Source organism: Mustela nivalis, assembly GCF_964662115.1.
Source record: "Mustela nivalis genome assembly, chromosome: 2".
NCBI lineage: Eukaryota > Metazoa > Chordata > Mammalia > Carnivora > Mustelidae > Mustela > Mustela nivalis.
The window spans coordinates 153,817,455-153,829,780 of record NC_139021.1 but is presented as its reverse complement, the minus strand read 5'-3'; the positions used below and the strand labels follow the sequence as shown (position 1 = coordinate 153,829,780).

Here is a 12,326-nt window from a genome sequence, read left to right as displayed (position 1 = left end):
CAGGACCCTGGGATCATGACCTGAGCTGAAAGCAGCAGCTTATCCAACTGAGCCACCCAGGTGTCCCTTGTTTTGTTTTTTTAAGAAAAGACTTCCTTTCTCACTGTACTGTATAAAAGAGGGAAAATCAAGGCATTTCCTTAGCGTGATGGAGCAGAGGCCCAGCACCTGCACATTCTGTTTCCCTCCCTAGTCATGTGGTGTCGCTAACACACCCTTCTCAAACTCTAGGGTCATGGGGTTTAATGCCTGCTCTTACAGATGAAGAAACTGAGGGCTAGAGAGAGGGGCACCTTATCCAAGTCCCACAGTGAGCATCAGGCCACGCCCTTGGGGCTGCGGCCCTTCTGTTGGAGGTGACAACCAACCACATGTCACCTTTACTCTTGCCCATCTGGGTAGGCGGCTTTCAGTCCTCATACACCCCCTTTGGAGGAAACCCAGAAGTTAACTCATTTATGCAGGGACACAGCTGACAAGCAGGTGGCCAGAATCTGAATTTGGGTTCCTTCAACTCCAAAGTCCATGCTCTTTCCCCTACGGTGCTGCAGGTGGGGCACGCCTGGACACTCCAAGCCAGAATCCCAAAGTGATGGCCTCAGGCCACTCCACCCAGCCATGCCCACTACCCCAAGTTCCAGTCTGAATCTAGTCTCAGCGGGAGTGACGAGAGCCGCTCCGCCAACCCCAGCTTCTCCTCCTGTGCAAGGCCGGAGATGAAGCTTTCTCTGGAGCCCCTACCAGGCACACCCAGGACCACCCCACGATTCCCTAATCAGACAATGTCACTAAGGCCACCAAGTTCCACGTGGAGGAACAGGAGGAATCAGGGGGAAAGGAGCTTGGAGTCTTATCTCAGTTCCTTCTAACTGCGAGCTCATTCTGATGACACACAAACTGCACGGTGTCCCAGAGCACAGCCCGGTCCTAATGCACTACTAGGCTAAGTGGGTCACAGGCAGCGGTGTGACCATCTATGACTGAGGACGTGACTGGGGCCTTGAAGAGCTGAGGTCATGCAGCTCCTAGGGGCAGAGGGAGGGTTTGACCCCAGGCAGTCTGGCTCGAGGTTCATGTCCTAGGTATGACACCGCTTGCCTGTACACACGTTCCTGAGCTCCTACTATGAGTCCCCAGAGCTACATCAAATGGGCCAACAGAGTCTGGGTCAGTCCCTTTGGTAGGGTACGGATGAGTGACGCCTGGTTCTGTGACACACACCCCCCACCCCCCAGTTCTTGCCCAAGGAGGAGCTGTACATGCCCCCGCTGGTGATCAAGGTCATCGACCACAGGCAGTTCGGGCGGAAGCCTGTCGTCGGCCAGTGCACCATCGATCATCTGGACCGCTTTCGCTGTGACCCGTACGCGGGAAAGGAGGATCTTGTGCCGCAGTTGAAAGGTAAGAGGCGAGTCTATAAATACCATTTGGGGCTTCTTGTGGGTGACCTGATTTAATCTTTCCCAGATGAAAATGCACATGCGGGTGAGCAAACAGTTGGATTTACAGTGGGCTGTGTAACCTCCCCAAGGTAATATAGGTAGTACGTGGCAGAGGTGGGTCTCAGTTCCCACCTTGTTTTGGGGGGAATCCAGTGCTCAGACTACTACCTTCTGAAGGAACCTGTCCCTGGCCGAACATTCGGTGTCTCTGCAGGAAATGTCAAGGGCTTCCTCAGGCTGTCGTGTATCAAGCAGAGAAGAGAGACAAGGAAGTGAGGTCGCAGTCCAACGTGACAAATGTTTTGATGTGGAACTCCAGGGGTCCCCTCGTGAGCACTGAAGTGAGGGGAGGGGTTTTATAGCTTTCCACCTGTCGGCCTTGGGAATACCATCCCATGATTGTGATGTAACTGGAAAAATGTTCTTTCATGGTTACCCACGGAGGAAAACCTGACGCGTGCTGAGTTTAAATGGCTTGCCTTAGGTCACGGGATTAGTAAGTAGATGATAGAGCGAGCACAATACTTAGCTTAGGCTCCCAAGAAATAATAGCTAGTGAATAGCATTTTGTTATTGCCCATTCAGTAATGACTCGTTTGTAGCTTACTAGGTACAGGGTCCATGTTAGGGGCTGGGGACTGGGACACAACAGGGAACAAGGTCCCAGGGCCCCTAGCATCATGAGATTAGGCCCCGTGGAGAATCCAGACACACTCACTCAGTTGAGCGCGGTGCCTCAAGACTGAAACAGATGTCTTCTGTTTAAGCAGTTGCAGTGCTAACCAGTTCTATTTAATCTTCTAGAAGGTTTGGTATTGATTTTACAGAGCAGATATCTGAAACTCATCTGTTATATGGGTCTGAGCATCCTATGTCCCTGATTAAGGGAAGGGGAAAAAATAAAATCCACAATCACACTTAGGCATTAAAAAAACAAAACAAAAAAAAACCTACATGAGTTTACCCAGAAATTTCCCATGCCGAGCATTTTGTGTTGAATCGATAATACCTAAAATAGCAACATTTTTGTAACAACAAGGATTATTGTCACTGCAGCATTGTTGTGTTTGGGGTTACTAAATGGGAGAGAAACTGTTGTCCTAGCATTTTTCCTAGTGCTTTCCTGAGACCAAGTTCTTTGATCCAAATGTGTGAAATCATAAATTCTGTAATCTTTCTCTGGCCTCTGAGTGTCAACCTGTTGGTGTCTATTGGTCAGGGGGCTGGGTGGGTTGGGCCTCGGGCAGAGGTCTCCTGGTTAGTGACTGTATGTAATTAACATGAAGTGTGGTCAGGGTTTCAAAGAAGTCTTGGAAGAGGGAAATCCTTAAGGAGTATGGGGTGGGAGAAGCATAATGTTCCCAAGACCAGAATCTATTATTTTAGATCAATCTGGTCCTTTCTTAAAGCTAATAATAGGGTAAGAACTGAGGAATGTATTTGGCTGGCTTAATGTTGAAGCTTACAGAGTAACTTTTTCCTCCTGTTCCTAAGGCTTTGTTGCTGTGAGGCTGGTAAAGCAGAGAGCTGGTAAGAAGGAACTCGAATACAGTTGTGTTCCCACTTGCCTGCCCGACTAGCTGTCACATTCTGAGGGGTGTGTGTGTGTGTGTGTGTGTGTGTCAGGAGTTTGGGGGGGAGACAGAGACTCCTGATAGATGCAGGGGTTCTGTGTGGGTATAAAATGACCTCTCATAGCAACTGGGGTTTCATAGATGTTCAATAAATGCCAGTCTCCCCAGCCTCCCCAAGGTCCCCTGATCATTTCCAGCATTCACTGAGCACCTACTCTGCTCTGGGCTCTGGTACGTTAAAACACAGACTTTGGGGTCACACAGCCCTAGGTCATCTATTTCCACTTCTAAGTGTTTAATTTGAAGCACATGACTTGCATTCCCTTAGCCTCAGTTTGTTTCTTAGTCTTTGTAATGGGAATAACGGTGCATATTCTGCAGGACTTTTTTTTTTTTAAGATTTGTTTATTTATTTATTTGTTTGTTTATGAGAGAGAGCAGAGTGAGCGAGAACACAAGTAAGGGGGAGAGGGCCTAGGGAGAGGGAGAAACAGGCTCCCCTTTGCGTAGGGAGCACAGTGTGGGGCTCGATCCCAGTATCCTGGGATCGTGACCTGAGCCGAAGGCAGCCACTTAACCAATTGAGCCACACTGAGGTGCCCCTATATTCTACAGGATTATTGAGAGGTTAAATGAGATAAAATATGAAAAAGGCTTAGTCCACTGCCTGGCACATGGTACCGACCTAAAAATGTGTCTTTCCTCCCCTGTCTTCTGTCCTACATGGGTGGGTTAAACAGAAACTTCCTTTGGCTTGACAGTTCATTCTGTCCAGGTACTGGCCTCTGGGAGCCAAACTGACTGCCCAGTGCCATCTTCCTGAAAGGGTAGACATACCCCTCACCACACCCCTAGCCCAGGTTGAGGCTTCGATGAAAACAAACCTGGCTAGTCCAGGGGCTACCCTTGAGCCCTTGCTCTACTCCCAAAACCCAGATCCACAAATACAGTTCATCCTTGAACAACGCGGGGGGTAGGGGCGCTGACCCTCACGCAGTCAGAAATCCACGTACAGCTTTGAGTCCCCTAAAGATTAACTTCCACTGGCTTCCTGCTGGCCGGAAGCCTTAAATACCAATCACATAAACAGTCCATCAGCGCATATTTTGTATGTTGTATGTATTATATGCTGTATTCTTACATACAGTAAGCTAGAGAGGAGAAAACATCAAGAAAATCACAAGGGGGGCATCTGGGTGGCTCAGTGGGTTAAAGCCTCTGCCTTCAGCTCAGGTCATGATCCCAGGGTCCTGGGATCGAGCCCCACATTGGGCTCTCTGCTCCGCGGAGAGCCTGCTTCCTCCTCTCTCTCTCTTTGCCTGCCTCTCTGCCTACTTGTGATCTGTCAAATAAATAAATTTAAAAAAAAAAAATCTTAAAAAAAAGAAAAGAAAATCACAAGGAAGAGAAAATACACTTACAGTACTGTACTGTATTGAAGAAAAATCCACATATAAGTGCACCCACACAGTGTTCAAACCTATGTTGTTCAAAGGTCAGCTGTCTTCTGTGAAATGCCTACAGCCAGGGTGATGCCTCCCCCCAGTGCACACACTGCGGGAACAGGGGTGGAGTGAGCCCCTTGCGCCTGCAGACCTGACGTGGGCAACTATTCGCCCTGCTTGGCCCTTCTGTATCTTGGGAACAGATGCCAGGAAACTGAGGCTCCTGTAGATGTAGGTTCCCCTCCCCACAACCAGCCTCCTGAAGACATGTATTGACACAACTGACACCATTCTTTTTGGAGTCCTTCCTATGTACAGGCACTGAGCTCATTGTCCAAGACAAGAGAAAAATGGGCCATATCATTCCTTAAAGATGTCTAACCCTACATCACGCTTTGGGAAAAGTGATGAGTTACTGGGTTACCTTCTCCATTCGGGTGTGGGCCTCTACTCAGGAAGTCCCCACCCATGAGGAAACTCTACCTTCCCCTGTGACTGCTGAACTTGAACTTGGACTAGAATGTTCACTCCTATATTTTCCAAGCATCTTAGGTGAGAAACTGTTTGCCTTGCAGCCTCCCTTCTGTCGGCCCCGCCCTGCCGGGATGTGGTCATCGAAATAGAAGACACCAAACCATTACTGGCTTCAAAGGTAGGTTTCAGAACTGACTGTTTGATAATGTCAGTTTTATTTTCCAGGTGGCGAGGTATTGGGCGAATTCAGTCAATCAACCTTCAGTGCAATTAAAATAATAATAACCAAGCCAGTTTATAGAGGTAGAATAAAGAACTCGAAGCTTACACTCATCAGTAGTTAAGATGATGTTGTGTAGACTGGTGTCCTCTACCCTGGGTCACCCAGGAGACTTAAAACAGGACCAGGCCCTACCCTCCAGGAGGAAGAGGGCCTAGTAGACGTCAGTGTATTTAAAAATCTCTCCACATGTCTCTGACGTGCTGACGGGTCTCAGAACCACTGGTGTGGACAGGCTGAATGATACCATGTGCTAGAAAGAGAAATTTCGGGAGACAATTTATAGCACCGAACATTCAGAACAGGGATGCATATAGCAGAGAGTTTTTTTCCCTACATGAAGGAGAAGCATCATGGATTTTTAGTGACCCAATTTGCCGGGTTATGGGGTATCTTAGATTTTTCTACTCACTGTGGTTTCAAAGTGAAGAAATTGGTGGAAATGCTCACTCAGGACGCTATTTTAGAACCATTCCAGCCAATTCTACAAGAAGGAAAGGGAAAAAAAATGTAAAAAAGGTCTCAGTCCAGAAAAAAGAAAACATCAAATATCTCCCTGTTTGTGTTGGCATTTCGGATAGACTTTGACAGCATGTTTTAATGTGCAAACTGGCCAAAAAATGCACATGATTGCGCTTTAATATGTTATGTCCATAAACAGTGCCTTTTTAAAAAATTCACTTCCTTCCCACTTCATTAAGTTCACTAACAACTGGACCATATTAAATGTGGTCCCCACAGCCAGCACTGCAGAGCTGTGTATCTGATGCTTTTCCCTGGGAATCCTCCACAGTCGCAAATGGCAACACCAAATTTGTACAGTGACCACGTTCACTTTGTAAGCGACCTCACGTATGCCCAACTAAACAGTAGTGGCCCAGGGAGACGTTAAGGGTTGTATACATAAGGCCCTTTATATACATTTTCACAACTGCTCTGGAACAAGGCGGTTTTAGATCCTATTCTATAATCTGCCTCCAGTTTTCCTGCTTCCCATTGTCCAACACTTGTTATTCATGCCTGCTGTGTCCTCAGCAGCCCTCGTGGGGCGGGGGGGGGGGGGGGGTGGTCAGGAAGAGTAAGGCCGATCTATGCCAGTATTCTCATTTCTTAATAAGAGTTAACAGCTGACTGGGTTAGCAACAATACATTGTGAAAGTTTCCTTTACATCATGGCATCTAAGTTGGCGCCTCACAGGATCGGGGGTGGGAGTGGAAGGTACATTGGGCAGTGTTAGGTAGGTAGTATTTGGAACACCATCGTTCAGGCAGGAGTCCCCCTTTATCTGCAGTTTCGCTTTCCGTGACTTCCACGACCCACGGTTAGTGGCAGGCCCGGCGGTCCGGAAGCCGATGGTCCTCCTTCTGTCAGATCACCAGAAGGTCAGTCGTAGCCTAACGCCACGTCACAGTGTCTACATCATCCGCCCCCTGTCCTCTCACCACGTAGCATTTTATCATCGCCCATCATCACGAGAAGGGTGAGTTCAGCACAAGAAGCTGTTCTGAGAGAGACCCCACATCCACATAAGTCACTACCGTGTACTGTTACAATTGTTCTGTTTTATTATTGGTCTCTTACTGTGCCTAGTTTGTAAATTAAACTTGACCGGAGGTATGTGTGTCTAGGACAGAATATGTGTATCTGCGGTTCGGTACTACCCGCCGTTTCAGGCACCCGCTGAAGGTCTTGGAATGTACGTCTTGCAGATAAGGGGGGACGACCACCCTGTAAATGGCTTTAATCGGCTTGCTCTGCTAACATCTCGCTGATGTACTCTGTGTCCGTAAGAAAGGCTGGTTGGAATCAGCCCTTAGAAATCGGATTCCACCTGTTTGCCAGGGAGACAGTACACACGGATGCAGCGTCAAACGAGACCAGGCGAGCTTCGGAAGCGCCCCTAATACGCTGCTGCCGCTGCTTCCCTCGTGCCCCTGACATGTGTTTACGTCTGCTCCCCCTGGCCCAGGCCGGGGAGATGGAGAGGGCGGGACAGAACTCACAGTGCTAATGACACGAGTGGAGGCGAGGGCTTCGGGGGCCAGTCTCATTTGTGCTCACAAAAACACACACCGTTCCCCTGTGAGCACCTTGGGAGTTGTTAAGTTGGGCTCAGCACGACCACAAGAGAAGTGAGAAATAAGTACTTGGGGCAAGCCAAGAAGTGCTTGCTGGGTAGCATGGTCGTTCCTATGTGGCCGTTTCAACAGTTACCTTCCAATTCCAGTGCTTAAGCAGTATGTCTACAGCACTCGGCAAAATGGCTTCTCCAAGGACAGTGCATGTATGTATGCATGAGAAGGAAATGCATGAAGCTGCTTGGGACTGCGGGGACCTCGGGCTACACGCTGGACTCCTCCTTTCAGACTCCTTCTAATACTAGATTTTGGAGTGAAAGGCGATCTTTAAACAAATGTGACTGTTGTAAGCCCAAGGGAGACTCTTGCCATACAGAGACCATAAAGCAAGTTACTCCGGTTAACTTTTCTGCATGAACTAATGAGCTGCCAAGTGAGGATAGATTCTCCCGTGTTAATCCTCATGTTTAAAATCAGGCATTTGTTTTGAGTTGCGCTTTTTAACTCACGAGCTCTTCTTTTCTTCGAAATGATTTCAAATCACTGAAAATAGATGTGAATAAATGGACTTTAAAAATCTTTTTTTAAAAAAATTCAGGAACCGTTTGGAATGTGAATGCCCTTTTGACGTAAAATGCCTCTCTCCAAAATCTCCATTTGGATGTGATTTAATCCTTAATCCTGCTTTGGGACGAATCTAATCTAAGGAATCGTGGCATCTGTCGGTCTCTCTGCCTCTCTTGACAATTCTGTGTGCTGGAGAAATGTCCATCAGAAACCAGTGAGGCTGCTTACAGAGGAAGCCCATGGCCCCCTCATACAACAGCTGTAGGGAGTGCCTGTAGTGAACTGTTCTCTCCTCACATGAGACATGAACTCGAAGTCAGAATTTCAGCAAGGGGTCTAGCTAACAGTCCCTCAGACTGAGGTGATCTTGGGTGATGTACCAGCAGGCTCCAACCAGAAACTCAGGCTCCACATCCTAGCTCACTGGTCTCTCATCTCTAGGATGTGCCCTGAGATCAGGGATGGATTCTCCTCACAGACTCAAACAGAAGCATTTGACTGTGAGAGACTTGACATCTTAGAAAAGTTATGGCGGACGGATCTGTATTTGGTGCAGGCATGGGGAGAAAGCAAGGAAAGGGTTCTACATGATGAAATTGCAGCCATGCTAGACACGAACATCCCATAACAAGAATCTGTGAAGGGATAAGAATTAGGCCCAGCTGAGGAATACCGTAGGAGCTAAATGAAATGGAAAGTTCGGGACAGGGCGATGAGCAGATGGACTAACAGGCACCCAACCCCACAACACTCCCGTCTTGTGACCGCTGTGCTGGCAGTGAGATTAGCTGACTCTCGAAACCATGGAATGTGGGTGGCTACCTCCAGGCTTTTCATTTTAATACTATTCGTAACTCATTTGCACATTTTCAGAGAAAAAACCAATAAGGTGTGTTTAATTATGAGCTCATCTTAGATATTCTAAATAATCCATCAAAAATGTTGATAATACAAAGCATGCGTGAAAACTAATTTCTCCTTCTCTCTTTCTCTTCAAACCTAATGCTCGTGGTGTCTCCATGTCCGTGTGACCGTCTATGGTTTGCCCTCTTCCTGTGAATCGCGTGAGAAACAGCTGACAGAAAAGGTAACTATTTTACACATTTTGCTAGATTTAAAATTCATTTTAGATTTTCTGTCTGTAGCTGGTATGTAAAGAAACTTATTTTAAATCCAGCGTTGGGTTACTGACTATAAAGGGGAAAGAAGTGTGTGTGTGTGTGTGTGTGTGTACATGCATACGGCACACAGATAAGAAATAGCTTTTCTTGAGTGTTCCTTCTCCCCCTCGCCCCCACGGAGACTGAGTGAGCAATGAGTGGGCCTGAGGAGGCTCTATTCTTGTCAGAAATTTGAGTGAAATTTTTGGCAGCATTTTATAAACTACAGGCTTCTACAGTTCAAATGTGTTTTACAAGTGACTCTGATATGCTGTCCCCTCTGTACAACCAAGAACCACCCAGCAAAACCAGAGGTTCTGAACAACTGATTGTGTGTTAGAATCGCCTGACGAATTTTTGAAGGCATATTGGATGCCCAGGACTCACCCAAGGATGGGCTGGGAGCCACTGGTCTAAAGGACCCATTTTTATTTCATATTTTATCATTTTAAAATATATTTTTTAAGATTCACTGATTTGAGAGAGAGCATGGGGGGGCAGAGAGAGAGGGAAACAAGCAGACACACCATTGAGTGGGGAGCGGGACGCAGGGCTCGATCCCAGGACCCTAAAGCCATGACTTGAACCGAAAGCAAGAGTCAGAGGTTTAAACAACTGAACCAAGCAGGTGCCCCATATTTTATCATTTTTTAAAGCTCTTTCTCCTGATAATCTTATCTGATTCCCAAAACAACTCTCTGGAATAGATGGAGGCAGGCAGTGTTATTCCCCCACTCAGTGGATGAAGAAATTGAGACTCAGAGCTATCGGACAACTCGCCCAAGCCGGTATGGCTTGTACCATGAGGGTATGGCTTATATTGTAAAGGATGGGACTTGAATTAGAACCAGTTTTTCCATGGCTCAGCTTAGCTTTGTTTTATAATGCACCGCTGGCTAAAAAGAAATGAAATAGTAGAAAACATATGGGAGTTTTGTTTGTATATTTAATATCAAGTCAACAGGATGAAAAACTAAAATCAGACTAATGAGTAGGTTGTATCTGTAGGATGTAAGCAAACATCTAGGATCGCTGTGGGCATTAGAGCCAAACACATTTCACTGGCCGCCGACAATGGTCATTTCCCCTGCAGCTTCTGGGTGGAAGAATCCCGAATCCTGAATCCATGGTACATGTCAATTAAAGTCCTATAATGTCCTCTGTGTCAGGTTCAGAAGTACTGATTTCTCTTAACCTATTACATGTGGGTTTTCCTTGATTGCAAATCCATGTCAACACTAAAGATTTTTCCATCCTCGATGTGTCTTTCATTAGGAGGAAGAAATCGTTGACTGGTGGAGTAAATTTTATGCTTCCACAGGGGAACATGAAAAATGTGGACAATATATTCAGAAAGGCTATTCCAAACTCAAGGTACCTGGGCCTGTACTGCTGTGGGTGAGGGATTGGCATCCATGAAAACTGACCGAAAGGGCCAGCGGAGGGACTGATGGGGAAGGGCCAGGAGCCCCTCTTGCAATGGGCTATGACTTTGCCAGGAGCCTGAGGACAGCTGTTGATTTGTGGTTATGTGACTGCCACTTTGGGGCCTGGGGGCAACTGATAGAGGGCTGGGAATCGACACCACGGATGAGGCCAACAATGATCCAGTTCGACCCAGGGAGTCCTAGAAGTCATGTTCTTGCAGAACAGCATGAAATGCCAACATGCTTTATTCTGTCCACCAATCAGGGATCCATTTTACTAGCTGAAGAGTTGATTCTGTTACATGAGCGTAACGTTCCTTCACAACCGTGGGCGCGTGTGTCCAGGAGGAAGGCGAGCTGTTGAGCTAGGCAGACCTGGCTACCTGTGATCTCCTGGGTTAATGTTTGGAGTTTCCAATTCCTCATTCATGTTTTTAATCTGTAATTAATGCGCTTAGCTAGAAGCAAAGGCTAACGTTTTCAGAATACTGCATGGGAGAAAAGATCTTTAAAATGAGAAATTCTATCTAGCCATTAAAATGATTTTCCCCATCAAAGTAGAAAAACCCCACACAGTTCCATGTTGTCATCATACCATCTCAGTGCAGCTTAAGAAACACCAGCACGTAAAGAAGCACTAATTTAGAAAAACGATCAAACCGGTCGAGTAGATGAATCCGAAATCCACCCTCGCTCCCTCCTGCCTGCCTTCCTTCCCATTCTTGTTCTTCCTCTTCTTCTGGTTTTTTATGGAGGTAAAATTTATGTACAATAAACGACTCCATTCCGTGGGTTGTGATAATGGTATACACCTGTGTGAACCCCCCCCCCGAAACAAGGCAGAAAACACTTCATCACCACAGAGAACTCCTGGGCACCCCCTTCCAGCCAGTCATCCCGCACTTCCCATCCCTCTGCGAGGCCGCTGATCTGCTTTCCTCACCGTGGATTGCTTTCGCCTATTTTTATACTCCGTAGAAATGGGCTCATGCCGTGTGGCTTTTTGTGTGTGTTTGGCTTTTCTAGCCCAGCCCTGTCATTCTGAGATCCATCCCGCCGTCCTGTGCACCAGCCGCTTGTCCCTCCTTACTGCTGAGCGCTGGTTCACTGTGTGGGTCCGCCGCCCTGTGGGTCCCCGTTCTCCTGACAGGGAAGCCGCTTCAGGCCGCCTCCTGCCATGCGGACACGTTTCCATTTTTCCTGGGTCAGTCCTTAGGGATGACTGACCCTAGACCTGTGGGATCCCACGGCAGCAGTGAGTCATCTGCATCATGGAAGAGCTTCTTCTTTCGAGAAGAAAGTGCCAGATGTCTTCCCCAAGTGGTTGTAGATTCTGCCCTCCTGCCGGCCGCGAGAGTGTCCCGATGGCCCCAGCCACCTGCCCAGGCCCACGTGGTACTGTCAGGCTTTTTGATTCTCGACGCCACCTGCATTCTAGTGAGAAATTAAGACTCTGTGGACGTTTTTTTCAGGTATACGACTGTGAACTAGAGGATGTAACAGAATTTGAGGGCCTGACAGACTTCTCGGATACTTTCAAGCTGTACCGAGGCAAATCAGATGAAAATGAAGACCCTTCTGTGGTAGGAGAGTTTAAGGTGAGTAAAATACGGGGTTTTGTGCTGTTTCAAATCCACCTTTGGTTTCTTTATAGAACTAGGATAAAGGATGACCAGCCTCTGGGGCAGGGACATGTCCCCTGATGTCTGAAGGAAGCTGGAAGCTGATGACAAGGAAAAGGGCCACAGGACCCTGGGATAGAACTCTCCAGGCCATTCCCCGTACCTTCCGTGCACCCCGCCCACGCCGTCTACGCCTGGGTCCCTTAGATTCCGCATCTCCGAGCCCTTGTCTCCCCATCCTCTCCCCACTGCCTCC

At 47.5% G+C, this 12,326-nt stretch overlaps 1 protein-coding gene across 4 annotated transcripts in view; it reads left to right on the top strand.

The window, feature by feature from the left end:
* The window catches only part of MYOF (myoferlin), a 158,649-nt gene that overhangs the window by 124,007 nt on the left and 22,316 nt on the right, over window positions 1-12,326 (top strand). For 2 of the 4 annotated variants that reach the window (XM_082721976.1, XM_082721975.1), the window contains 6 exons: window positions 1,236-1,401; window positions 5,037-5,113; window positions 7,444-7,500; window positions 8,937-8,948; window positions 10,297-10,395; window positions 11,921-12,046. In XM_082721976.1, coding sequence (XP_082578102.1) covers window positions 1,236-1,401; window positions 5,037-5,113; window positions 7,444-7,500; window positions 8,937-8,948; window positions 10,297-10,395; window positions 11,921-12,046 — 537 coding nt within the window. The remainder of the gene's footprint in view (window positions 1-1,235; window positions 1,402-5,036; window positions 5,114-7,443; window positions 7,501-8,936; window positions 8,949-10,296; window positions 10,396-11,920; window positions 12,047-12,326) is intronic. The other 2 variants (XM_082721978.1, XM_082721977.1) reach the window with 1 other exon arrangement.